Source organism: Astatotilapia calliptera, chromosome 22 (genome assembly GCF_900246225.1).
Source record: "Astatotilapia calliptera chromosome 22, fAstCal1.2, whole genome shotgun sequence".
Lineage (NCBI taxonomy): Eukaryota > Metazoa > Chordata > Actinopteri > Cichliformes > Cichlidae > Astatotilapia > Astatotilapia calliptera.
Window position 1 is genome coordinate 7857811 of NC_039322.1, and position 26914 is coordinate 7884724.

The following is a 26914-nucleotide window of genomic DNA, read 5'->3' on the forward strand; positions in this document are numbered from 1 at the left end:
AGAGGAATTATTAGAGGCTGGAATTGCCCACCCCTGTATTAGATTCTATGGTGAGGCAGTAAATATTGTAAGAAACTGAGTAAATAGAAAGACACAGAAAAAAGGCAGGTTTCTGAAAACACGTTTATTCATTTTAATAATAAAAAAAACCCGACAATATTCTGTAGATCTGTAGCAAGGTTGGGTTCATTTTACCTTCACCATGTAAGAAGATTTAATGAGAAAAAAAAAGTTTTCAATTTTGGTAAAATTGTAAACTGATCACAACCCCGCTGTGTCAGAGTGTCTATAGAGTATAATGAAATTAATTTGAATTAAGTTTTTAAAACGAATGAATGTTAAAGTAACTGTTTTACATTTTCCAACCTTAAATGTCCCTAATATAAAAAAACAAACAAAGCTAACCCCAATTAACCTTTAGGCTCTGGAAAATTATTCTTATTCATGCATATGTACATTATAAAAAGCAGTATAAAATTTTCTGGCATTCAATAACTTGAAATTAAATTGAAAGTACATAAACTGAACTAAAAACTATACCAGATAACTCAACAACTGATACCTAAGAAGCTATAGAAAATGTAGTGTAGTGGCCCCAGGGCTTCACATGATTGGACAGCTCTCCATTCTGCCTCCAGTCTAGGAAGAAATTTTAACAAAATTAGAATTATCACACATGCATATTAATAGACAAAAAAGAGGTAATCTTTGCATGAAAGGGAAGTCATATATCTCCTGTATGAGCTGCGGTACTCACCTTGCGAGGTGTGCTCGTGCTGAACACGTAGGAGTGGGGCAGTAAACCCTCGGAGATGCCTCCGCTGCGGAAGGAGCGGGAAGCAGAGGACACGGAGCAGTTGCTGGATTTATCTGAAGGAAGTCCGCATGAGCCGCACACGACCGTCCGGCTCCGCAGGTTGTACTCGCCGTCCCCACAGGTGCTGTGAGCCACCTGCTGAGGCACAGACACAGCTTTTAATTAATGTGTGTTAAAAAAACCCCAAAAACCCTGCAGTGGTAATAAAGGTCAAGTATGTGTCGTGGTGTCTGTGCTTATTTAATTTTCATTCCTTCTCACTGATATTTTCCTAATGTTTTGGTCTCTGTTTTGTCTTTCTTGTTTCCATTTCCTGTCTTATTTTGGTATGTGATTTTCTTTGTGTCTCTTGGGATTGACTTCCTGTCTTTGTCTCTTCCCCCCCACCTCTGACACTCCTTTGTGACTGCCTGCCCCACCCTTATTTGTTTAATGAGCATCTACTCAGTCCTGTGTGTGTAAATAGTCTGTATCTATGGGAGGACTGGTTTTGTAACAGCTTTTGTTATTAAACCGCCTTTGTCTCCTGTATTTTTGTAGCCCTGATACAATGAACAAGAGCCTAAAAACAATAAGTGAACTGTTTTTTTGTTTTTTTTAAATTGTCTCTTTTAACAGTTAACATTGAGTTGCGTAAACAGTTGATGAAATATGTGTGTTTGCAACTATTCTTCACTACTGATAATCATTTTTCTAGTAAGAATGTAAAATATCCATTGGGAGCTGCAACTGTGTGAGATTTTGCTGTATTTCTTCATTTGCACACGCACATGTGTCCTTGCTTCACCTAACTAAAAACACATATATCCTTTTAAATATCTTTATTTTACTTACCAACCATCACCTTATCATGCAACACGTAATGCTCAGTTTCAATGTTACCGCCCCCACACAGTGATACGGATCCATTTGAAATGTTAATATCTGAATTAATGTGATTCTTATTTTAATTCAATGCAAAACCAGTGGATGCTGCTAATTGGATTCTGGTCCTGCACATGATCTCATTATGCACATGCTAGGAAAACTATCATTTCTCTCACCATGTCATCATCTTCTTCTTCAAGGTGAGTGCGGGTGACCTTCCTCATTGCCATTTCCTGAAAGAAAAGTGTTGTAGTTCTTATTTATTCATTCAGTTTCGGTATATTTTAAATATACTGGCCATGAGTTTTGATGTCTTGACACTTTAGGTCTGAATGAAATGTCTATCAAGCCCAATAAGCTGATTTAATTCAAAATACCTCTCCATTAGTGCTGATCAAAGTAGTCTGGAAGAGGTCTCCGGTGCCCCAGGAGGGCTGATTCTTCCACACCAGGTCAGATGGAGGATTATGAGTTCCACCAGAATTAGAGGCCCAGATCTGACCACATGGACAGTACAGAGTAAATCATCTGTGCTAATCAGGTGTTGATTGGTGATTCTGATTGCTGAATAAAGACGCTACTAACCGTCACCCTCTGACCAGCCTTCAAGGTGAATTTAGCTGGGAACTTGAAGGCGATGGGAGTGCCAGATCCCACCTGCCGCTTCACCTGCCAGTTCCCCAGATTCTGATCCTACAAGAGCAAGAGGGTAGTTGGGTAAAAACGTCAGAGTTCAAAGTCACTACATTACAAATAGTAATGTAGTCAGTCCACCTCCAACTTCTCCATCTCACCTCATCAGCTTTGTTGCTGAGTCTGACATATTTCCCATCCAGATCCACCTCGTCCACAGTGACACGTCCACTGGCCGAAGCCTGCTGGGTGATGCGAGTGCGGGAAACGGCTCCACCGGCGAAGCTGGAGGCCTCGCTGTCGGTGTCGTTAGGGCGACGTCTCTTAGCAGGGGAGTTCTGAGCGCTGTGGTGGATAGATCGAGAGAGAGCTCCAGAAGTAGAGGATCGACTTCCCGCCGCCCTGGTAGGAGGAGGGCTGGGCGAAAGACGCAGTCTGCAGAGAGAAACATGTTGATGACGATGATGAGATAAATGAAAAAGTTTATGAACCACACAGAGGAAACGATGAGCGTCGTTACACATACCTTTGCTCTTCTCCCTCCAGCAGCTTCCTGTAGGCGCATATCTCCATGTCCAGGGCCAGCTTAACGTCGAGGAGTTCCTGATACTCATCGAGCTGCTGCTGCATCTGGTGCCTCATCTCTGCCATCTCTCGATCCTTCTCACCCAGAAGGCGACGCGTGCTGTCCCGCTCCCGCGACAGAGCATCCTCGAGGTCCCTGATCTTTGCCTCACGAGCTGCCAGCTGGATCAAACCAAAGAGTCACAAAGTTACTGCCTGATAGGATCAAACAAGCAAGTCTGGAGACCTCAAGAGCAATCAAGGAGTGAGTTAATAATTGAGCTCAAAAAACAAAGGAAATCTAGAGAAACCATGAAAAACTGAACTTTTAAACAAATAAATGGAGTTTACAGCCAGCATCAATTTGAAGAGCCTAATTCATGTGAATCTATAAAAACAACTTCTGTTTTAAATTAAATTGATTTCTGTTGGGGTCTGTTTTTACTTTAAAACATGGATGTCAAACTGATTTTACATAGTGAGTCACATACACCCCACTTTGATCTTAGGTGATATTGAATTGGCCGGACCAGTGAAACTACATGATAAATACGCAAAACTACAGAATAATTTATGTTACTTCTTTCCACAGACTGTTCTGAAATGATAAAATATAAAGTTTTTGTTGTTCTTTTTACTATGGACTCAATATTTGAAAAACAAACTTTCTTGTCATTTAGTTGCTTAATTACTTTGATTTAGCATGAAAGTGGGCAATCTTTATTATCAGGAACATCTGTAAAACCTATGAAACTGCAGTTAAAAATTCAAAATCTATGCGCTTCTTTACATTTTCTACAGCTTTGGCGGGTCGATTGTGTCTTATGTTTTGCACCCCTGCTCTGAAATATGAAAAATATCACCCTTTTCTTTAAGTGATGTATGCTTGCAGATAAGTGTGTGCTGATTATTTGTAAGAACCTGTTTCTGTAGCTGGCTGAGCTGAGTCGACGTGGACTCCAGGCGTACTCGGATCTGCTGGAGCTCCTCGTGTGCTGCCCCAACCAGGTGGCTGCTCCTGTCTGCTGACTGACGAGCACTCTCCAGCTGATGGAGGGAGATAAAACATGGACTGTAACCAAATTATACAAGACATTTGTGAAACTGCGAAAGCCCAACAACTCGGAACTACACAACCATGTCACGATGTTTTAACTGGATATTTCTGCTGCGCAATTATTCAGTGCAGCTTTCGTTCACCACTGAGGACCAAAACAGAAGACATAAATGCTGCAAAGTAAACCTTTAGTAACAGTAACTTGATGGTCTACCTTGGTGTTGTAGGTCTTCTCGATCTCATCCTTGTACATTTTAATCTGCAGCTCATGCTGGTTGCGCATATCCGCCAGTGCCTCGGCCAGTTTGCATTCAAACTCCTGCTGGTGGCCATTATCCAGTTCAACCACGCGGGACTCATGACGCCTCTTTATCTCCCGCAGCTCCTATTGAAAATTTACCAGCAATGATTATCAGTAAAGTCCAGCATGGGTACTTTTTAAAATGATTAACTAATGATAAGAACATATGCAAAAAGCGCTCAGACCTCAGAGTGGAGGTTCTTCTGAAATTCCAGCTCCTCTTTCAGAGTCTGGATGCGATTCTCTCCATCCACCCTCCTCAGCATCTCATCCTGCAGCTGCTTCTTGGCATCGGCCAAGCTGGTATCCAACTAAAAAAGAAGCACAAAATGGGCCGAGTATGAGTACAAAGTAATGCTGCGGAGTGGAAAATAAGCAGTCAGTGGAGTATGCGGGCAGGAAAACATGCAGAGAGGCTGTCCTTCAACCCCTGCTGAAATCTGAATTAGCTGACATTTACTAACAAAACTTGGAAGAAAGAGAGGAGGACTATGAAGGACAAACAGAGAGGTTCTGAGCTTGTAGACTGACTGCAGAAAGATTGAGCCCAGATGTGTTTCTATTGAGTTTTAAATTGAGCGTGGGTTTGACTTTACCTTGGCAACCTGCGCCTTCAAGTCCCTGTTTTCCACCTCGAGGTTACGCTTTTCTCCAAGAGCCGTAGTCAAGGAAGCATCCTTCGAATTAAGCAGAGCCTCCAGGTCTTTGAGCCTCTGCAAGGCTCCCCCCAGTTCTGACTCTTTTTTAGTGTTCCTATGAAAACAAAAGTGGGGACTAAGTTCCACTTTAAGTTCTCAAAGTGCAGCTTTTGTTCATTTTTAGTGCAAGCATGAATGAAAGAATGCACTACTTTACATTTTCTATGACAGCTTTGAGTGAGATCAAGGGAGGATTTCTCATTCATGTTTATCTCCATTAGTCACCATAGCAACAATACTTGAACAAAACCTTAAACTACTATTACAAATGCCACTGAGACTTTCAATGTGTACATTTTCTCTCGTTTTACTCAAATGACACTCAATTCATTCAAGCTTTGAGAATCCATAGTTTAAGAGTTTAAGCATCTTACTGCATTTGTTTTAGTGACCTAAGACCTAAAACTGAATTACTATAGTTTCCTTTACACACTCTAATCAAACAAATATGAGCTATTTTTGAATGAGGATGTCTACAAGAAGCAGAAGCAGGGGAAAGACCTCGGTGCATATGAGTCATAGACCACAGTGATTTTCATCAAGTCCCGTGGATCTGGTAGCCACAAGCCACAGCCGTTGGTTTTTAGCTGAGATATTGCCATGGCAACGGTATGGCTTTGCCAAACACACTGTGGCCGTCGTTTTATTATTTACGGAAAAATAATCCAGGCAAGAGTGGAGCTCTTTAAACACTGCCACGTATTGTGTATAATGATGACTTTGGTGAAGGAGGAGAAGCTGGGGAAAGAGTTAGTCATCAGCCTCTGGATGTGGAAGCATGGGAAAGAGCTGGAGTCCCACTCCAGCTCTTGCCCAGTGAGCAATGAGGAGAATATGTTACAGTTATAGGGAGTGTTCCCAGCGGCAGGGTAACACAACTCTCAGTGCATCACCAAGTTAAAACATCAGTTATTAAAAGATTATGAGTAACTGCTGCTTAATATGTATCAACACTGAAGTCCAAACCATTTCACATTTGTATTAAGGGACAAATAGATGCCTTCAATTGAAAGGGTTTGTTTGAAAAGGGGGATTTTAGATGCCTCGCAGCAGCGAGACATCTCATGATCACCAGACACTCTGCAGCAGAGTTCTTTCTGAGAAGAGTTTGGCAATCCTGACTTCAAAAGCTGTATCGTATAACTTTAGCTGAACAGCAGACACTGTGGGACAGGTGATAATTATGGGATAATAGTAACTGCTAATGTAAATATAACACAAACAGAAATGAGTTATGAAGTCAGCAGAATGACAAGAAACTCCTAAGACTTGCTGAAATTAGATACTGGAAGCTAAAGGTCAAACCACATTAAATCGTGCCGTGACAGCCCCTGAGTGTAAGGAATGAGTAAGGGTGAATTCTGCAGCTCATGATTTCATCTTGTTGTTACTATTTTGTCTTTTAAAGTTACACACTCCCACTATAGCTATAAAAAAACAACAAAAAAAACCCCCACCCACATCGATCAAACACACAGGGGTGAGTTTAAGGAATTTGGGGACCCAAGATGAGAGGGCACAAACCCAAAGCAATCAATCTTTTTTCTCAGCAGCTCCTGCAGACACGTGCAAAGACAGTAAACATTATACCTGGCTTTCAGCTCCTTGTGGTCCTCTCGCAGCTTGCCCAGCTCCAGCTGCAGCCGTGCTCGCTCTTTGGCCACCGAGTCCAGTGTCTGGCGGGCATCTGCCAGCTCCGTCTCATAGGCGGCCTTCAGACCCGTCAGCTCCCGGCTGACCTCTGTCTCCGACTCGGTGATGCGCAGACGCAGCCCGGCGTTCTCAACCTCCAGAGAGCGGACCTTGTCGATGTAGACGGCCAGTCGATCGTTGAGGTTGCAGAGGTCCTCCTTTTCCTGGAGACGGGTGATCCGGTTGGGAGAAAGTGGTGTGTTTGCACCTCGTGGAGTGTTTTTGGGTGTCGCCATTGTAACTTTCTTATTTTGCTGTCAAAACAGATATGATTATATTCATTTGAGTCTAAAGAGTCAATTTGAGCAGGTTTTATTCAAGTGCAAATGCACACCATTCAGTTTGATCCGACAGTCGACGTGGAACATGTGTCACAAATAAGATGAAAGAAATATGCCCAAGAAATATTCATTGAAACACACAAAAATGAGGCAACTTTTTGGCTCAAAGTTCAAAGTTAAAAAGAAAACAAAGCTTAATTCACTGGAACATATTGATTACTTCCAAATACATCCGGCTCTTTTTAATCCCCTAACATTAAGCACACAAACGACAAAGCACAATTAATCAAAAGACATGGGTGGGGTTAACAACTCCACCCAAAAATTAAAGTGATGTCCTTGCCCAAAAGATACTAACTTATAAAATTCTATTTACCTTTTTAAAGTTTGTTAGAGGATGAGAAATCTCTGGAGATCTTTGCAGAGTAGTTTGACGATTTCCTTACGTGATCCCAGTGTTCGTCTTGGTTCTCTCTTCAGTCTGCAAACTGAGCTGTCTGCAAACCCATCAGAGTGCCCATGTAGGAAAGAATGAGATGGGAGGAGAGGTTGGCCTCAAGTTTGGCACTTGTTAGGTGGCTGTTCCTCCCTCCCTCTGTCTCTCTCTCTCTGTCTCACTGTAATGGGTGTACAGTCTGAATAAATGAGTCACCCTCTGCACAAAGCCACGCACAAAGCCACGTGATGCCTATAAGGGATAATTTTAAGCAGATCTGTTGGCTGAGACTTGAATTGTAGTCGTTTTGTAAAAGCTCTGCAAAAGTTTTAACTCCAGAAGAACCCCACAGAGCTGGAGTCTTCACATCCTGTAAGGATGCATTTACGCAACATCTTTTCTTAAGCTCTTACACAAATTTCCTACTTAGCCTTTGGTTTAAATACCTAAATGGCCAGAAATGTATTTCTTTGGACAGCCTTAACTAAGAGATTCCGAGTCATAAAACAAAAACAGCACCAAAAGTGTGCTCTGGCAGACTGGTTTTCTTTTGTAGACCTTTAATTATTCTGATTGTAGCCCACTAAACATCACTAAACATCATACATATAATATGTATGAGAAGATACAAGATACAGTGTTACAGATACAGATGATACAGTGTCTTTACATTTCAGTGGCAGGATGAGAGGACTACGCAGTGGTGCAGATGTTAGCACTCACCTCCTGGTCGGCTGGAGTATTTCTCTGTGGAGTTTACAGGTTCTCCCTGTGTGCTCCAGTCTCCTCCCACACTCGGAACCACAGACATGCTCCTCTATAGGCGCTTCCATCTCGCCTCTCTTATATCAGCCAGGTCAGTCTGCCTTGCTTGAGACCAAAATTTGACTAGGAAAATGAATGGCTGGACAGCTGGAGTGACTACAAAGACACTGAGGCTGAAGCATTTTACTAAATCTCATAAACTGATGAACAAGCTGATGGAGATTATATGCTAACTGGTCATTTTATTAGGGACACTTGTTTGACTGCTTGTTAATGCAAATTTCTTATCAGCCAATCGCATGATGAAAACTCAGTGCATTTAAGCAATGTGAAACAACTTACTGAAGTTCAAACTGAGCATCAGAATGGGCAACAAATGTTTCTCTTTTTCTTTGGACGCCCTTACAGTGCAAACCTGGTCTGAGTATTCTAGAAACTACTGATCTATTTGGATTTTACTGCACAACCATGGGGTTTTTAGAAAACTGAAAATATCCCGTGAGCAGTATTTTTCTCTGGGAGAAAATGTCTTCAGATTGCTGGTGATGGTGTAATTGCGTGGTGGATATTTTCTGGGCACGCTTTGGCCGCTTGGCACCAATTAAGCATTTTTAAATGCACAATCTTCCTATGTTCAGCCTTTTATAACCAGTGTGTACCAATCTTAGGATGACAGCCTCCAGCAGCATAACATAACCTCCACAGTCACCAGATCTTACTCCAGTACAGCACCTTTTGGGATGTGGGAGATGGATGAATGTGCTGCTGACAAATGTGCAGAAACTGTGATGCTATCATGTCAATATGGAGCCACATCTCTGAGGAACGTTTTCAGCACCTTGTTGACTTTATGCCATGAAGACTTAAGGCAGTTCTGGAGGAAAAAGGGGGTCCAACCCAGTACTAACTAGATATACTTAATAAAGTGGCCGATGAGTATGTATGTGGGGTTTTTTTTTTCATATGCACTTTTATCCCATTTATAACCTGTAACACAAGCTAGAAGTGGTTCATTTTAATAGTGGACTTTAAAGGGTTAAAGCTATGCTTGCAAAAATTCATTTTCCCCTTTGTGCTGGCTCTAAAAACTGACATGTAATAAATGGCAGACAGTTTTATTAAACACTATGAATTATGACTTTTGGACACACTGTTAAAGCCTTTATACAAGTAAATTAAACGGCAATGAATATTGTTTCAATCAAAGGATTTATGGATATCTGGTGTAAAATTACCAAGTATTTAAAAAACAAACAAACAAACAAACAAACAAACAAACAGGGGCCTAATGTGTAAAACATGTTCTTAAATAAATGTGATGTGCTTTGTGAGGCCTTACAAGCTTCAGTATGTTCGTGCTTTATTTTATAGACAGCTTCTGAGATTCTGTGTATGATAAAGGTGCATTTATTTGTGAATTAAATAGACTGTAAAAGAAAATCTGCTGATCTCAGTTGCGCAGATCAGCTGTGGAAGACGTCGTGCCTCCTGCCGCTGACACTCAGCATCGCCTCCTACTGTCAGAAATTGATGGGAAGGTTGGCTGTAAAGAAACAAGAACCCGTTTTATTTGTCTTTTTCACTCATTTAGCAGCTCAGCGATGTACAAACTGGGTCTGAATTTCAAGTAAAATGGTCACCATAGCTGCCCGATGTGTTAAAACCATGCGAGCTTCGGCTGTGCCTTGTTATGTAGACAGTTTTTGTCATGTGGTTTGAGAGAAAACCCGTATTGGATCTCTGTGGTCACCTGGGCAAAAGAGACCCGAAAAAAAAAATCCCATTGAGGAACTGATTGATTGGGAGAGAAAAACGAGCACAAAAAATGACTCTCAGTGACAATATTTACCGCGCTATTAAATCCAAAGTCAAATAATTCGCGAGTAAATCGTTTTTAATAGAGAATTAACCAAACAAATCCCATGAAAATCCGTCTCTAACCAAACTGTTTGCACACCAGGAGTCACGTGAATACAAGCTCTCCAAATCTTACAAAGACAAAGCGACATTTAGAGCAAAAAAGACGCATTTCCTTCTGTCAAAAAACGAACAAACTAATCCACTCCGTGTCTTCTGGAGCGCATGTCGCAGCCGCTTTGCGCGGACAAACAGCAGCTGTGCGCAAACAGAGGACACGGAGGACATAAAGAAACCAATTTAACCGCAAACCAGCCTCAATCCGTGCATTCAGATCCGAATTTATAACACAATAACGATCATAATCCAGGACTCAGCCTCCCTCCACCGCCTCGGCACCGCTGCGGAAACACCCGGACTCTTTTTTTTCTTTTTTTTCTACTTTTCCGCACAGACGCAGACAGCTCCGTCCTGCTCCTCAGCGGCCTCCATTTTAGCTCCTTGCCCGGTCGGCGCCTCACGTGTCCTGGACTGTCTTCCTCACATGACCCGTGTGTTTGTCCCCGTGATCAGCGCTTCCATCTCCGTAATTCGGTGTCGTTGAATATCGGCGTTTTACACCCGCAAAAGCTTCATGGATATGCTGGAGCAAAGTCTGGACAGCTCGGCGAGGTGAGAAGCTGCTGCCCGCTTCCTGCTCAGACATGGCTCCACCACGGCCTATAAACCCCTCTGTTTTCCCCCTGCTCCCTGCAGCGCAGTGCAGTTAATAACCTGCCTTCTCAGTGTACTTTTAATATTTGTTTCGTGTTGTCCCGCACTGTCTGCGCACTTTTCTCAGAGGATTTCTGCACACATTAGCTGTGCGCCCGTTTCCAAATCTGTGCGCTTGTTTTATCCAATGCACAATAAAAACAAGTGCACAGCTGCAGTTTGTGACTGTTTTTAGGCTAACAAGTAAACGCACTTCACTGCTACTGTAACTGATGCAGCTTCTCTAAGGTTTCAAACTCTTAAATCCAACTACATTGGGGCGTTGTTTGGAGTATTATGTATATTTGTGAAGTTTGCCTTTCCATGCGCAACTGGTCAGAGCAGTTAGACTAGACTTCTAGGTCTTAAATAATTCTCATTTCCCCCTTTTAAGTGCAGATGAACTGATTTTAAGTCTTAGACGCCAGTAATGTTTCATTTTATTTATATCTTAATGATTATTCCCTTATATAACCACCCGGGGGCGCCGTATTTCCTCAGTTGGTTCAGGAGAGCTGGGTTTTTGTTCAGAAAACGTTAATGATCTTATTTCAGAGAAATACTTGAAATTGACTCAGCTCTGCTCTGTTTTTGTTTTTAGTCACGACAAACAGGAAACAGAGGAGGTGGTGCAGCTACAGGAAGGTAGGAGCATCTGTTCTTGTAATCCACACGACTGAAACAAAACACACTTAAAAGTGAGACTTTATAGAGTTTTTCCAGGTTCAGAATGCATTTTTTGGACTCTCCACACAAGGAAGATTGAGTTGGATATAGTTAATTCAACAAAACAGTGGATATTTTTTTGTTATTTCTTGGCATTTAGTGACTAAAAATGAATTTTATGGTAGTGAGGACATGAGTACTGTGAGTACACGAAGCTCCACTTGGAAAGTAACATGTCAATAGTTCAGACGAGGCCAAAACCTGTTTGGACAGTGGCAGATTTTTGCCCATGCAGAAAAACAAAACAGGCTTGCTGTTAAGCCAAAAGGCGTGCACCTGCGTTACACGGCCCTGCGCTTGTTTAGTGTTCGAGGTCTGAAACGTGGTGGTGTGTGTGTTGCAGGGGAAGCTGTGGGGACGGACGAGCAGACTGCAGTGACCATCACCGGTGTCCCTCAGACTGCATTTGCTGACCACAATGTGCAGTACCAATTTCGTACAGACAACAGCGGCGGACAGGTGAGCTGCAGGCAGCATTTCCTCTGTTGCTGATTTGCCATTCAGATATTTTCTAGTTGGAATGCAACAATAGAGCTTCAGATACTGGTAACCACGGTAACTGATAGCAGCAGTTGTGCCCTGGTTCAATGTTCAGGATCTGTTGATCAGGAGCTGAAAAACTTTCAAAGGATGTCAGCTCATTTTTATATAAGGAAGAATTATTTGTTTACCTCAACCAAAGGAGAAAAATGTAAAAAACTCTTTGGCGTCAGCTATCAGACAAATTGTTATTTTAAACATGAAAAATCTGTAGATCAGCCCAGAATTTCACAGTGGGAGTATAACAGTCTTATACAAGGGAGACGGACACAACAGCAAGACACAGAGCCATATTTCTAAAGGTAGCAGTCCATCAGCAGCAGGAGCGTCTGTCTACTGTTGGTGAAAAATTTACTCCTGTTCTGAGCTGTGACAACAGATTTTAGTATCCTGGGATCAGGCGTCATAGTTTTACACAAAGGATGTGAGGATATCTTTACAACAAAGCCAGACAGACCTTAGTAATAAATATGTGGAGAGTGGGCAGTTGTGATATAGTTGCTCTGTCAGTGATTTTTTTTTTTTCTTCAGTTGACATATTTATTGTGGATCTTATTTTCTTTCTATCCCAGTTATGTTTCTTTAAAAGCGAGGCTGTAGCCACAGATTCAACTTTGGCAGCGATCGAATCGAAATCCGGGCGTCACGCCGCCTGAGGTCATTGAACGTGGGTGTCACTGTTGGTCTGTGGGGTGAAAGTGTAATTGACTTGATTGATAAGCACATGCAAAATTAGCAACGACTGTTGTTTTCACTCCAGACGGTCACTGACACCTTTGAACAAAATCTATTTTTTAAAATTTTGACCCAAATATTTGAAAGTGAACTTGAGAAGTTTCAGAACCAAAAAAACTCACGAAATATGGTAACAAAGAGTTTCTGATCAGAGAGTTTATGAGAGGCTGTGAACAGTGATGGTGGCTGTCCCAGCAGCGCTGTGATTGGATCATTGCTGTCATCTTCAGAATACATATTGTGATATGATAAGATGAACGATAAGATGAAACGTCTGCGTGACGGCTACTCGATGAATGTGCATCACCAGGCTTGTGTGAGGTCGACTCGTACCAAAAACAAATTTCAAACACCCCCATAATGGTCACTGACTTCATGCCCTCCTCTGTCTGCAGGTGACCTATCGCGTGGTTCAGGTGACAGATGACCAACTAGAAGCGGCAGCTGATGGGACGGGAGCCGTCAGCGTCGTCTCCACTGCAGCATTTGCTGGAGCCCCTCAGGCAGTAGCGCAGGTCAGTTAACCCTGCAAGATGATCAGGATGCACAAAAGGCTCTAGAAATAAAAACAGACTGCAGTCAAGACGCAGCAGCCATCAGTCTGTACAGGAAGCCACAGATACACCCGCTTCCTTATCTGACTAATCTATCAGCTCGTGGCTGACAGGAAGGCTGAGGGGCATGCAAATAGGGGATTGGATCACCATGACGTCAACCTCTTCTACGTGAAATTTCACACGGGCTGTAATTATTTAGAGAAGTGTATATGGTTCGGTCTGGAAACGTTTGGGTAGTGACCCTATTTTAAGATTTATTTTTGGCTTTTACCATGAACACCTGTGACATTTTAAAAACACAGTCTGTGAAAAAGTGCATGACAAGGACGTGACCGGATGACACAGAGTCAGTCTGTATATCAAACATGGGTTAAGGAGTTAAGGAGCTCTTATTCTGAAAACTGTATTTCAGCATTTTGGTTTTCCAGTGGCAAAAGTAATCGAATTTGTATTTGAGATGATTCCAGCTGTACAAACTTTCTGTCTCCGACTTTGCAGGCCGTCATCCAGAATCCTTTCAGCAACGGGGGAAGTCCTGGCGGGGAGACGGTGGGAGGAGAGACACGTTTCGCTTATTTCCCTGCAGCCACAGTCAGCGATGGAACAGCCACGGCCGTGTCGGTGCAGGCCACCGCCGACCCAACAATTACACAAGCGGGAGGTGAGAAGCACTTCTTTAACCGTCAAATAAAACAGGCTCATGTTGTCGATCTAACGCCTCGTGGTGTTTCGTCAAATCCAGGTCAGTTCTACGTGATGATGAGCCCACCTGAGGTGCTGCAGACGGCGACCCAACGTACCATAGCGCCACGCACACACACCTACACTGCGTGAGTACAACTTAAAGCTTCGTCGCACATTGATGCTACTTCCCAAAAAATCTCAGAATGACCAAATCACCATAATCCCTCTGCACATCTGTTTGGCCGACATCTCACCTTTTTCCTCCCAATCTGCACTGGACTGGGTGTACTCTGCCTCTTGCTTTCCTTCTTGGCGTGATCCGTCTTGTCATTGTGTGTAAAACAATAAATATATACTAAAAAAAAAGAAAAACCATCATTTAAATCATTTAAAACATCCAACATACTATGTCCTACTTACCTGCCATCCCCAGAGACCTTGGTGAAAGCGAGATGTTGCAGCATGGCAGTTCAGACTGGTGAGAAGAACTTTCACTTACGCCCCCCACCCTGCCCCCATCATGTGTCGTAGAATCAGACGTTTGGTGGCTGCTTAAGATACGAGGATTAAACTGGATTTTGGTCTGCCTGTGGCTTTGGTTAATAGCTGCAGGTTTAGTTCAGGCATCAGTGTTTCCCACAGATTTAGATTTCAGACCCAGTTTTCCACCTCTTTGCAGTTTCAGTCTGTGATGGTGAGGTTGGACTACATTGAGCCACTGAAGGACATCTTCATCTGAATGACTAATGAGCAGCACACGCCTGCGAGCCACCTACTAGCCACTGCTAACGCAGGACTAGTGGTGTAGCGGTGATGAGACTTTCAAAATAAAAGTGAGGAGGATAAGATTAACTGCAAAAAATGCTAAAATGAAAGGCTAACTATAATAAGGGCCCATTACTATACTTGGGCAGCCCTCCCAGGTAATAAGTGTGTGGGAACCACTGAGCTTTGGTGTTTAGTTTGTCACTGATTCTCCTTCAGAGAGGGCAACAGCAAACCATACTCATGTTTTTTTTTTGAGGGGGGGGGTTAGAGCCTGAATCCTTCAAAGGGTTGAGCTCAAAGAGCGTGCCCTTCAGAGGACTTAAAGGATCTGGGTCTGTTCTTCGGAGGTGAAAGTCTAGTTAACACAGACTCTAGCAGTTGGTATATTTGTGGGGTTCTTTACAGCTCATTAAACCTAAATAAAGATAATTTTCTACTAAAACCAGATGGGTTTTGGTTAACATGCTTTCCTTTATATCAATACTTTTTGTTGTTAACAGACTTTTGGGTCACAGTTTTGGCACATCAGCATTCAGTGTGGTGTCTTAGCATTTTTTTTTTCAATGTTAATTTACAATTGTTGTGTTTTTTCTTTGTGCCTTTACAGGAAAGTAGATGGTCCACGGGCGCCCAGGGATGAGAGGCGAAGAGCACAGCACAATGAAGGTGCGTGATCGCCAAGGTTACGGATATTTCAGGGCTGTCACATCTATCACTCCTTTTTAACTTCAAGTTCCTAAGGAAAGACCAGATTTAATTTGAATAGTGAAGGAAGGATCTAAACTTAAATGAAAGTTTGAAAGCGATTTTATTTTAATTGCTCTTTAATCACAGACATGAATGGCAGTAACATGTCAAAGTGCACATTTCCAGCAGCATTTTTTTTCCAGCTCGTGTGTATCTCCACAGGTTAGCCACAACATTAAATGAATCTTATGTGGGCTCTTGTGTAGAGCCTCTGTGTTCTGGGAATACACTCTTTGGGTTCTTCTGGTGTCCCTCATGTGGTTTCTGAGCAGTTTTTGTTGCATGGGATGGTGTAATGTCGTGCTGTGGGAGTCTGCTGCTGTTCACACACAGAAACTACCAAACACAAAGGTCACTGAGAGTCGGAAGCAGGCGAAGCTTCTTCTTCTATTTCCTTTCCTTTTTTTTTTATTGGCGGTTGGCAAACGAATTGGTGCATTACCGCCACCAACTGGCATGGAGTCTGGACCAGAATGTCACTTAAGGATTAGAGCAGGCACAGCTGGCGAGGGAGCTGCGCTTTTGTAACGATCACTGGCGAGTGATTGGCCTCATGTGCTCAGATCAGCCAATAGACATGTACCGATTAACTTTGAATGGGCCAATAGGCGGAGGCTTTATACCTGGAAAAAGAAGAGCAACAGAAGAAGAACAGAAACAGTTTCACTTATCGTGCATGTAACAAGAAGGGTAGCACATATCGAAGTAAGATCTGCGTGGCAGGAGCTGAGGTTTCCCAGCAGATGTTCAGTGTTGTTGACGTCACCAGTCGGTGGTTTTAATGTTGGGGCTGATCGGTGTGTGAAACCACAGCTTGCGAGAGCTAAAACTGAGCATCCTTTTTATTTTCTTTACAGTGGAGAGAAGAAGAAGAGACAAGATTAATAACTGGATTGTCACGCTGTCAAAAATCATTCCTGACTGCAGCATCGACAGCAGAACCGGAGCGGTGAGCGTTGTATTAAAAAAACCCTCTGACGTTCACTGAAAACTCGTGTATATTTTGCATGACCGTGTAAGTGCTGACAGATGGTTACAGAAGCTCCTGCTAGTTAGATTAGCTCAGTATGTAACGTGACTTCATTTAGTCTGAAAGCAGCTGTTTCATGTCACTGATCTTTTTAAATTTGCCTCTGTCAGGCCTTCATTCACTTCCTGTTCACCCTGTTCTTTGACTTCATTCATGCCTTCACCAGGCTTTACTACAGCCAGGGGCGTGTGACAGTGTTTACTTTATTTATTTTATTTTTAGCTCAGCAGGTAACAAAGTGTTTATATGGAAGGAATTTCAAAGTGTGTCAGCCGCTGGAGAAAAGTCAGCTCACAGTGGGAATGAAAGACTAGAAAGAAAAATATTATATTATTTGTTTGTTCCTCAGAGTAAAGGAGGCATCCTGTCCAAAGCGTGCGACTACATCCGCGAGTTGCGTCAGAATAACCAGCGGCTGCAGGACAGTTACAAAGAGGTGGAGCGAGTCGAGATGGACAACGAGCTGCTTAGACAACAGGTTAACTTCCCATCATTGTGCACACATCTCATATTTTGATTTGCTACCCTTTGCAAACATAGGTGGAGGGGGCTTTGGGTCCTCACAGACAAAGCGGTGCAGTGCCAAGAGTAGAGAAAAACGTTGAACTCGAGTGTCTCGATCAGTCTGAACGTTGTGAGCGCACTGTAACATGACAGAAAATAAACACTGCAGAGGACTGCACCAATAAGCTGAATTAAATTCTGCTCAATATGAGTTTTGTCTGTTATTTCTGACTAATAGTGGAGGTAGAGTACTGAGGTTCCACTTTCTTTGCCTCAACACCAAAGCGGGGGCAACAGAAAAGCGGTGGTTCAGTCCTGGCACCTCCGGCCTGCATGTTGGGCAAGATACAGAACACGGATTTGTTTCCAGTTCATGCATTCGATTGTGACCATTAGGTTAAAATTGGGCATAGAAAATAACACTTACATGAATGTGAGAGAGAAAAGCACCGCCGCTCTCCTGTTTGCACCTAAAACACCATAAACGTGGCATGAATCAAGAGAGTTAGGGGCATTTTAATAAAAAAGTCTTTGAAGGATCAAGGATGAATGAAATTAAATACTCTGTCTTACGTTTTCAGATTGAGGAATTAAAGAATGACAACGCACTGCTTCGAGCACAGCTGCAGCAGCACGGTATAGAAGTCAACGGAGATGCAACACCTCAGTGACTGTGGACTGGACAAGTGCAGGATCACAAACACAGAGTCGCGTCCTCCCACACAGCTGAACGACACCAGGAGAGGAGCAAAAAAAAAAGAAAAGAAGAAATAACAGGAGACAATTTCTGTCTGAAATTGGACCAGAGAAACACGCAAAAGGCTCACGAAGGACTGCAAAGTGAACACGTCTCCTCCTCCTGCAGCTCCATGAAAAGCTTGAACGCTCTGAAATCCGTTAACTGAGTAGCTAACTGAACCTCTCACTTCTGCTTCAAGGAAATCGACCTCTGCACTCCACCGCCACGCTGCCGCCAAACTCTTCTTTTTACTTTAAATTATGAACCTGCCACACAAAGTTTATTTTTAGCGTCTTTACGTTTTTATCATCACACAAACTTTTTCCTTTGGGTTTGTTTATTTTATTTTTTGGACATGCTTTGTTTGAAGCTACTAAATGGTCCCATTTTGTTTTAATTTATTAGTCTTTAAACAATGTGTACACAGAAGTTTAAAAAAATAGAAGCTGAAATCATCTCCAGAAATGAACAAATAATGAGCAAATCAGTTGTTTTGATCCTGCTCAGCACTGTTACTAAGAATACTTTTACTGTCAGTGGATTTTTTTTGTTTATTTTAAATTTCTTCCTCTCGACACTGGTACTCCACACACCAGACGGAGCTCACACACATCGTCCATCGTCAGTGAATTCAAAACTATAATTTCTGTAGAGTCAAAGTGGGAGTGGCTTTGACATCACGGGCATGGAGGTTTTTCTTTTTAGTGTAAGGCCTTAATAGATGCCTACTGGAGAATATAGGTGTTAACATAGCTCAGGTAATTGGGATTATGCACTGGCAAGCGGTTCCCACGTTCAATGACGTCCTTATATAAAGAATTTAGAGCTCATATGTGTCCCCCGTTAGGTGCAATGTACAGATAAAGTAACACTGAGATGATTTTCAAGGCGAATCGTCTCTGTCGGGCATTAAACCATGGTTTGGTTGTGTATCTGCTTAATAGGTCACTGGAATACAGGTGTGAGGTCCTGGTTGGAGACCGGCCTCGGTTTTGGCCCACCGGTCCTGCTGCGTTTTGGTGACTTTTTATTTTCCCTATATTACTATTTACACCTTGGGAACCATTGCTGCTGATTCATGACCATAAAACAGCCATGGTCAGGGAGGGGATACGAGTTATGATGATGATGATGATGATGATGATTATACCTAACTAGATTTTTTTTTTTTTTTTGTCTACACTGAAAGTCACCACAGCATGGAAATATAACCACTGGCATGACTAATTCTGATACTACAATAAATGAGTGTTTATACCCGAGTGGTGTTTATTATCGAGGTTACGAGGAAAAGCGTTTTGGGGCTGGAATGAAACTTCTGGTACAATATTTTGGTTGTTTTTTTTTGTTTTTTGTTTTTGTTAGATTTTAACTACAATATAATAGATCACAACAGAAATCGGTGCTTGTCAAAATAGTCCAGCTTTAATAATAAACAGAATAAATAAAAAAGATGTGTGTGTATATATATTTATACACATGTAGATACTTACACATGCATATATGTATAGATACACAGATGCTTTCCCTCCCCAAAAATATGTAAATAAAATTTTTTGAATTGTTTAATATATTTCCAACCTTCAAAGTGTTATATGACCCTTTTTTTTTTTTTTTTTCAGTTTTGCTACGCTATGATCTCAAATTGGTCACATTATTCAGATAATTTGATTATTTTTATTCATATTACATCATAACTTTAATATTTAGCTTTACTATTTTAGCTTTTTATCCTTCATAGTTATGCGACAGGAAGGGTGTGTAAAGGTGTCAGTTTGGTGCTACTACCACAGTAGTACATTTGAAATAAATTATGCGGATTTATCCGATTGTGTTTAGATAAGTACTGAGCCTTTTCTCTTTCCCGAAGCAGAATAAGTCTATTAAACTTAAGTCTGCTTCTACAAGTCTAGAAGGAATTTTCCCCGGCTGTCATTTAGGCAAAGTGGATTTAAGTTGCTCGTGTTCCCTGATGATTATTTCCTGGTAATCTGACTCAAAACTAAACGTAATGAAGGTATTTTAATTATTAAAGCCTTTTAGGCGCAAGTTGTGTGTACTTGTTGCCTAGAGACGGTCGCCACGGATAACAAACCCCGGAAAAACCAGCTCAGCTCAGAAGGTACCAGAATTCCGGTGAGTAAGATCGAAGTGACGAAACATTTCAGCTAAATTTAAACATTACAATATTTTTCAGATTTAGATCTAGAAAACATAAAAGGGGGTATCCAGATTCAGAGGGGGAAAACAATAAATATTCAAATGAGCTGGTCAATGTTGGTATTTTCGAACATTGAAGTACATTTAATCAAGGGCAGCACTTCGTTCCACATTTTGGCTATTTTAGCCTACTTGACTGTTTTTATCTTGTTGCATTTTCTGATTCCGCTCTATTGCGTTTAATGCTGTACTCGTTCATTAATAACTCGTACAGTGCTCAAGAAACTACCTGGTACCAGACCCACCTGGCCTTTTTGACGGCCACGTCTGGCCCATGTACCTGAAACATAAAATCAGTTAATTACAGATAAATCGGGGAGACAGCTGGTAGAAAGTTTTGGTTCATTTTTGATCCTTTATTCATGCACGTACATAATAAAAAGTCAAATATGATCTTCCTTTGAACTTGTTTCTACTTTTTGCTAAAATGTTATTTGGAAAAAGAATTGCAAAGGTAGTTTGTACTTTGATTTATTTATATTTTTTGCATGTTTTCCCGCTTTAAATAATAATAATTTATTTTCTTATATTTTTAATCTATCCTTTATTTATACAGGTAGTCCCACTGAGACTCAATGTCTCATTTACAAGAGAGACCTGTTTGAGAATAACAATAAAATTACAACCATAAAAGAAATAATTGTACGTGGTGGTGTAGCCTTTTAGACTCCAATAATTACTTAATTCCTAATATTTCACAAAGGTGTGTCATCTTGTTCTTTCAGCTGCTCCCTTTAACAGTAGATCATCTGTGTCCATCTCATCAACTCCCTAATATCCTCCTCTGTCACACCAACCCTCTGCATGTCCTCCTTTACTCCACCCATGAATCTTCTCTGTTGTCTTCCTCTTTTCTTCCTGCCTGGCCTGAATTATTTTGATTGCACAATCCAAATTATTTATAATAATTAAATTAAAAAGGTCCTTGATATTCTTACATGTTTTTGCAGTTGCTAAGAGGTGATGTAACTTTGAAAGGAGTATTTACACAGTGTAGTATCTGTTTATTTTCGTGCTTTTATCACTGATGTTTTATTAATGTTTCTGTTTCTGGCAGCCCGTTAAATCTCAAATCTGCATTTAGTGTTATTAAATACACAGGGATGGTTTGTTTGTAAGTATGGTTTATTAACACAAAGCACACTCATTCAAATATATATTGTAATAACATCTATCAGTTTACTTTGTCAGCATTTCATAATGATATTATAACTAACGCTCCAGATGGCGCACTTATATAATTAATACACTATTGGGTTTATTGTGTGCAGTTTTGATAGAGTCATAAAATCTAAAGTAGTTGATTAACTGCAATATAGTCACTGACACAAAACAGAGTAACAAACAATGCAATATTTACCTTGGATCAAAGCAAATTACTATTGTGATATTTAATAAAATGGAAACATTCAAAATAAAGAGCAAAATTTTGATGAGTTTTTATGATCGTTCAGATTTTTCAGGGGATATAATGCCATTATTTTGTAATAATATCAGTTTGTAATTGCTACTCATAACTGCACTTTTTTCTGGTAGTACCTTTGCACTGGTAATATATGTGTTGGTGTTTGATCTTCACAGAGACATAGAAAAAGATCCCCCACATTTAGCTGTACGTGAAAGATCCAGTGAATCTGGGCCTTGTTTCAGCAGAAATATGATGCCTTCACTAAATGCAAAGCCTGGCCTGCACCGCAGTGTGTCAGAGTGGACCAGCAACAATCAGCAGCTGTCTGCCACAGCTCAACACGAACGACACATTTCGAATGTCATCAGACAGGAAGGGAGGACACTACGCAACGAGACTAACTTTAAGGTGGGGTCTTGTTTTGTTGGCAGAGCTCAAAGGACACTGTCCACTGGACCATCCAACAATGTCCTTTCTTTCTCCACACGTTGTTAATAAAGCACCTTTTCTCCATAGACACGCTGGGATGAGACTGATACGTGTCGTAGGCTGAGTGACCGTGTTTGGGATGTTGCTCGGTGGAAGGAAGTGTTGGAAACTTGTGCTCAGAAAGTAGATGAAGAGATGGAGACTCTGACACTGGTGATTTATTCAGACTTTTTAAAAGCAGAGGTTGAATCTGTAGACTGTATAAGAAACACGGAAATACGGTAGCTGATATACTTCTTTGTCTAAAAAGTAAAGCCAACATTTCAGTGCCTTAAACCTGTTTTCTTTCTAATGACCAGCAGGTGGTGACACCATCTGGATGTGATAAAATCTCCTGACTCTTTATTTGGTTTAATAACTCAGCAAACATGTTCCTAATATGTTTAAGATCTCAGTCCCTGGTTTAAAGTCTTGTTTAACACAGCCTGATTTGCATTTTGTAAATGAAGCTCTCGTTTGGAGACAATAAATTGGGATGTGCAGAGCCTGAGTAGACTGTGCCCTATAGTGGAAATGTCAGCTTGCCTCTCGCTAATCTTTGATTTCAAAATCCAAGATGGCCCCAGTATGACTGAGAGGTGCCTTTGTCCATTTTGTACATGTGCACATGTGTCATACTTAAAGAAACATCTAGGTGTTTCTTTGTCAAGTGCTCATAAAATCTTTACTCCTGGTCTCTGAGATAACTTTCATTTATGTGGGCTTCACGCTGGTGTCAGTCCAAAGAGCACACCGAGCAAGCTTTGGCTGCCACTGCTGTTCCTCTGGAGGTCACCACTGAATGCCTGACACTGAGGGAGGGACGGCAAGGGCACGAGCTGGTAACGGACCCCGTGGACGAACAGCTGAAGAAAGAGGTGGAGCTGATTGAAAGAGTGCAGCAAGTTCTGCAGCAGCACACTAGCAGGGCCTTTGAGCAGCTATGGTACGTTTCTGTTTTCCACTGCTGAAAATGCATGTTGACTTTAGCCAACTTCTAAGCTCCTCCCTTTTTCCTGGTTGCTAAGCATTCTGCAGGAGGTGCGGCACCAGCTGACTGCTGATCTCCAGAACAAGATGGATGCTCTGGATATTGACATGTCCTGTCTGTCACTTACGATAAAATCGCCCCACATCTCCCTAAAGACCAACCCGACTCGCATACCATCAGGGTAATCTTCAGATGAGGGTGTGCATGAAATATGAAGTATGCAGATCATAAAATGCTAGTGTATGATATAATTATTATCATAATTAAAAGATTGGTTGAATATTACTCCTCATTTGCTAAACTATGGAAATTCAATTCAACTTCAGTTACATAGAGCCAAATCACAACAAGGTGTTAGAACTTTTCATAAAGCTTTTGTAATATATACTTTTTTACATGAAATTTATATACAAAATTTGTTCTTTTACACACAAAAACCATAACTACTGAGTGTCACTGTAATATTGTGTATTATGCATTTTTGTGATGCTTGGTTACCGCTGTCTATTTAAACCGTATCATTCATAGCAGCTACTACTGTTATAACTGCTGTCTTTGGTGTAGCTCCTCCACCCCCCAGGAGTGGGTCCAGTTCAGCCAGCATAATGTGGCTCGTGCCCATGAGGCGATGCAGGTTTCCCAGCAAATAAGGGAGGATATGAACCTCACCCGAGCACAGGTAGGTGGTTTGCAACTAGTAGGAGTTCTTGAATATGACTTATTATACGACCAAGTACTATTCAAGTATTTTATTTAATTAAAAAAAATTAAAAAATGATAACCACCTAATGACTTTAATATTCATTAAACTGTGCACAAATATTGGTGCAACCCTCTCTCTGTGCTCAGTCTGTGTTCTCCAGATTTGACAAATGTTTATTTAATGATTAAAAGCTTTTTATGCACACATCATAGATCCATGTTTAAAAGCTTAAATTAAAGAGGAGATATGTAGTTACCACATTTATTAATCACAAAGATGCGCTTTGTGTATTAAATGTGTGTATTATATTTTTATTTTGTTAAAAAAAATCTTCTGATGTCACATTTAATTTAAAAATCATTGATATTCTAGGCAGTTTTAATCTATGGGATAAAGGTTTTACTTACATGTTAATAAGAACATTGTTTCACATGTCGGTGTTTGAACACCCGGGGGCGCTGCAGATGGTTAAAGGATTTCTTTAATTTGATTAATTTATTTTTATTTTGGTTTTCTTATATTGTCCACTAATCTTGCTTAGAGTAGGTGGGGCATATTTGCTGTTAATTTCTTTCTTTCTTTTTATTTCGTAGCTGCAGAATGAGTTGGAGACTCAACGCAGAGCCACAGAGTTTGCTCTCCGCAAACGTAATCACCTTGAAGAGCAGGCCCGACATGAGCTGGAGTGGCAAATAAAAACTGTAAGATCTTATAAATAATAGCTGTTAGCAGCAGGGTGAGGGAGTATAGTTTGTCATCGCATGTTCCCACTGCCTGTACATCCGTCTGTAGACTGAGGAGGAAATGGCAGAAATGGAAATTGACATCCACGGGCTGGATGCAGATCTGCAGGCGAAGACAGCCAACCTGAAGCTTGCTCACACCAGACTGGAGACCAGGACCAACAGGCCTAACGTGGACCTGTGCAGAGATGAGGTATATATCAGTTATATAGCAGCAGATGTGTCCCTGATTGCATTAGAAGTCTTTTCTCCTTTTATCGTGATGGTTTGCAGGTGCAGCACGGCCTCGTTAATGAAGTCCAGCAACTGGAGGCCACGATCGCAGCTCTGAAGCAGAAGCTCTCTGAAGCTCAGTGAGTCTTCATTTTTATTTGTGTGGCCAAACTAAGTAGTATTAACAATAATAATAATATATAAGTATTGTATATATTACACAAAACATATATGTGTTTGTGTAATATACTCTCAACCCTGTTTGGGAGTGTTGAAGCATCAGGGTAAGAATAGAGGTGGATGAAGTGATGCACTCATCAAGCCTGGTGCCTACTGCATAACCCTGTAAAGGAAGTGTTATGACTGGAGGTTGCTTCAGTTCAGCAGGTTGTAACTGAATGACGTTAAATGCCCGAAAAATTAGGTCAGCTTACTATTTTTCCACCAATTTCTTCCCTGATGGCACAGGTAAATTCCAAGATGACAATGTCCAGACCTTGAGAATCAGAGGGATGTGCTGGAGACAGAAGGGTCTGACTCTCCCATCACCAATATGAGATCTTATTGAAATCATACTATGTGTGGCATCATCACATCTCAAGCTTGTCCAGTTAAATAAATATTAGGTCCAATTATAGAATATGTATTCTATATATAATATAGAATATTAGATTGGGAAGTGTATAAACAATCTAATGGAAGAGAAACAGACAAGTTATAGAGTTACCGCTGAAATAACATAGGACTATAAAAATATATCTGTCACTCTTACAATCTTGAATATAAAGAGAAATACATTTTATGGATTTGTGATGTTTTAAAGTAATGATAAACCATAAAACCAAATTCAGAAGAACTTCTCGAGCATGCATGCCACCGGAGCTGATATTCATCCCTGCTTGCTGCTGTAATCCTCTCTCAGGCACTCTCTGCAGAAAATGAAGCTGCATCACTCCCGCATGCTGCAGGATCTTTCCAGAAAACAGGAAGCTCTGTCTCTGGAACAACGAAGCCTGAACACCCGCGCTCGCCTCACAGCAACCTCCAGCACCGACAATAAAAACTCGGCGCTCGTGGTCCCGCTGGCAAACTCCAGTGGGAGGAGCAACCTGCAGCTGCTGGCTCAGTGAGAAGATGGTCTGAATGTTTTTGAGGGAAAAAAATCGAATAGTTATTTTAAGTTTAATTTGTTTAACCCTGCAGTCATAAACAAGCAATGGACACACAAAAATCTACTCACACTCTCAGTAAAAGTCTGGGCACAGTTCGCTTCACAAAGTAGTCCCGAAGAAAAAAAACAAACTTACTCCAGCTGCAACTTTTCTCCTCTTGTAAAATTATTCTCCTGACCTCTGTTTTGTGTAGTTAATTTGCATTTTTGTGTATCATAATCCAGCAAGAAATGATTGATTTATCATCTCTAAATTGTGGATTAAACAGTCTTTTGAGTAAAATAAAAATTCACTCTTCAAACTATATCCGGCATCATATAATTATCCAAAATTCACACGTGAAAGTGCACGTTTTCATGTCTGTTTGGTTCTTTTATGCTTTAATGGCTTTGTTTAGTTTTGCCACACTGTTTGATCAACTGACGCTGCTGGCAGCTTAAAAGCTGCAATAATGAGGGGAACTTTGACTCTGATAAAATAACCTGGTAAACAGCCTGCCTAAAATAATAAACCTCACCCGGCGCTGTAGTAAAGTCTTCAGATGGATGTGTTTGTGTCATTCACTGACTTTTTATGAGTCACCAGATGATCTCGGGTGAGCTGTTTTTAACAGATGTTTGGTGAGTAAGATGTGCTCAGATAAGAGAAAAAATTGTATGAAAATAACACTAAAAAACCAAAAAACCCTCCCATGTGAGACAAAAAAGAAGTTACTTTCTAGGACACGATTACTGCACCAGGTGCAAATTACACAGAAATAGTTCTTTCTGTGAAAGAAAGGTTCATTTTAAACACAGATAAACTGTTTACTGGTTAGCTTTTCAGTGCTTAACTCTCCATTTTTGCACAGCTGTGTTAAATTTCCCATTTCTTAATGTAGACATGATCTGTGATGCCCCTGTTTTCCCAATAATTGGAACCATTTTAAGCTGTTCTTTCCAGGAAATATCTCAGAAAAACATCAGAGCATAACTGAAGTATTTTAAATTTGTCAAGCAGTTAATTTTGGCAACACAACTACAACATAGTGAGCATTCGAATAGGTAATGGTGCTGCATTAATACCAATAACAGAAATGGAAGCGCTACCGGAGAAAATGACGCAAGACAGTGCAAACAGAAACGGCCTGAAAGGAAAAACAAAATCAGACTGGTAAATAAAAGCTGTGCTACTGTCACGTTCATTTAACAATACAGGAAAAGTGTCGTCAGTTCATTGCAAACATTCAGATCAAATATCCGAAGA

General features: G+C 41.1%; 3 protein-coding genes and 1 long non-coding RNA gene across 8 annotated transcripts; 2 read left to right on the forward strand and 2 right to left on the reverse strand.

Annotated features, from left to right (window-relative positions):
* Positions 1-125: 125 nt before the first annotated feature.
* On the reverse strand, positions 126-8467 carry LOC113014939 (lamin-A-like). Of its 2 annotated transcripts, XM_026156807.1 has the most exons (14): positions 8070-8467; positions 7287-7407; positions 6528-6883; positions 4836-4992; positions 4425-4550; positions 4153-4323; positions 3803-3928; positions 2844-3064; positions 2479-2752; positions 2270-2377; positions 2062-2181; positions 1861-1917; positions 758-955; positions 126-639 (listed from the first exon to the last, which is right to left on the reverse strand). In XM_026156807.1, the coding sequence occupies exons 3-14, from the start codon at positions 6863-6865 to the stop codon at positions 604-606; spliced, it is 1932 nt and encodes a 643-aa protein (XP_026012592.1). In that variant the 5' UTR covers positions 6866-6883; positions 7287-7407; positions 8070-8467; the 3' UTR covers positions 126-603. The 2 variants fall into 2 exon arrangements, with proteins under 2 accessions (XP_026012592.1, XP_026012593.1); XM_026156808.1 differs by having other exon boundaries at positions 758-952; positions 7287-8467.
* A 1033-nt stretch (positions 8468-9500) lies between these two features.
* LOC113014981 (uncharacterized) lies at positions 9501-10065 on the reverse strand. The gene is made up of 2 exons (XR_003271033.1): positions 9752-10065; positions 9501-9654 (listed from the first exon to the last, which is right to left on the reverse strand). It is a non-coding gene; the product is annotated as an uncharacterized LOC113014981 (long non-coding RNA).
* A 119-nt stretch (positions 10066-10184) lies between these two features.
* Positions 10185-19008, forward strand: usf2 (upstream transcription factor 2, c-fos interacting). 2 transcript variants are annotated; one of them, XM_026156845.1, is made up of 11 exons: positions 10185-10640; positions 11323-11366; positions 11791-11906; positions 13118-13237; positions 13778-13940; positions 14022-14109; positions 14397-14441; positions 15339-15397; positions 16336-16427; positions 16858-16986; positions 17594-19008. In XM_026156845.1, the coding sequence occupies exons 1-11, from the start codon at positions 10603-10605 to the stop codon at positions 17681-17683; spliced, it is 984 nt and encodes a 327-aa protein (XP_026012630.1). In that variant the 5' UTR covers positions 10185-10602; the 3' UTR covers positions 17684-19008. The 2 variants fall into 2 exon arrangements, with proteins under 2 accessions (XP_026012630.1, XP_026012631.1); XM_026156846.1 differs by lacking the exon at positions 14397-14441 and having other exon boundaries at positions 10186-10640.
* A 637-nt stretch (positions 19009-19645) lies between these two features.
* tekt2 (tektin 2 (testicular)) lies at positions 19646-26180 on the forward strand. 3 transcript variants are annotated; one of them, XM_026156827.1, is made up of 10 exons: positions 19646-19887; positions 21553-21787; positions 21896-22021; positions 22588-22793; positions 22876-23019; positions 23403-23517; positions 24135-24242; positions 24334-24477; positions 24558-24637; positions 25420-26180. In XM_026156827.1, exons 2-10 carry the CDS (start codon positions 21629-21631, stop codon positions 25625-25627), a joined length of 1290 nt encoding a protein of 429 aa, XP_026012612.1. In that variant the 5' UTR covers positions 19646-19887; positions 21553-21628; the 3' UTR covers positions 25628-26180. The 3 variants fall into 3 exon arrangements, with proteins under 3 accessions (XP_026012612.1, XP_026012614.1, XP_026012613.1); XM_026156829.1 differs by having other exon boundaries at positions 21622-21787; XM_026156828.1 differs by having other exon boundaries at positions 21625-21787.
* Positions 26181-26914: the final 734 nt, after the last annotated feature.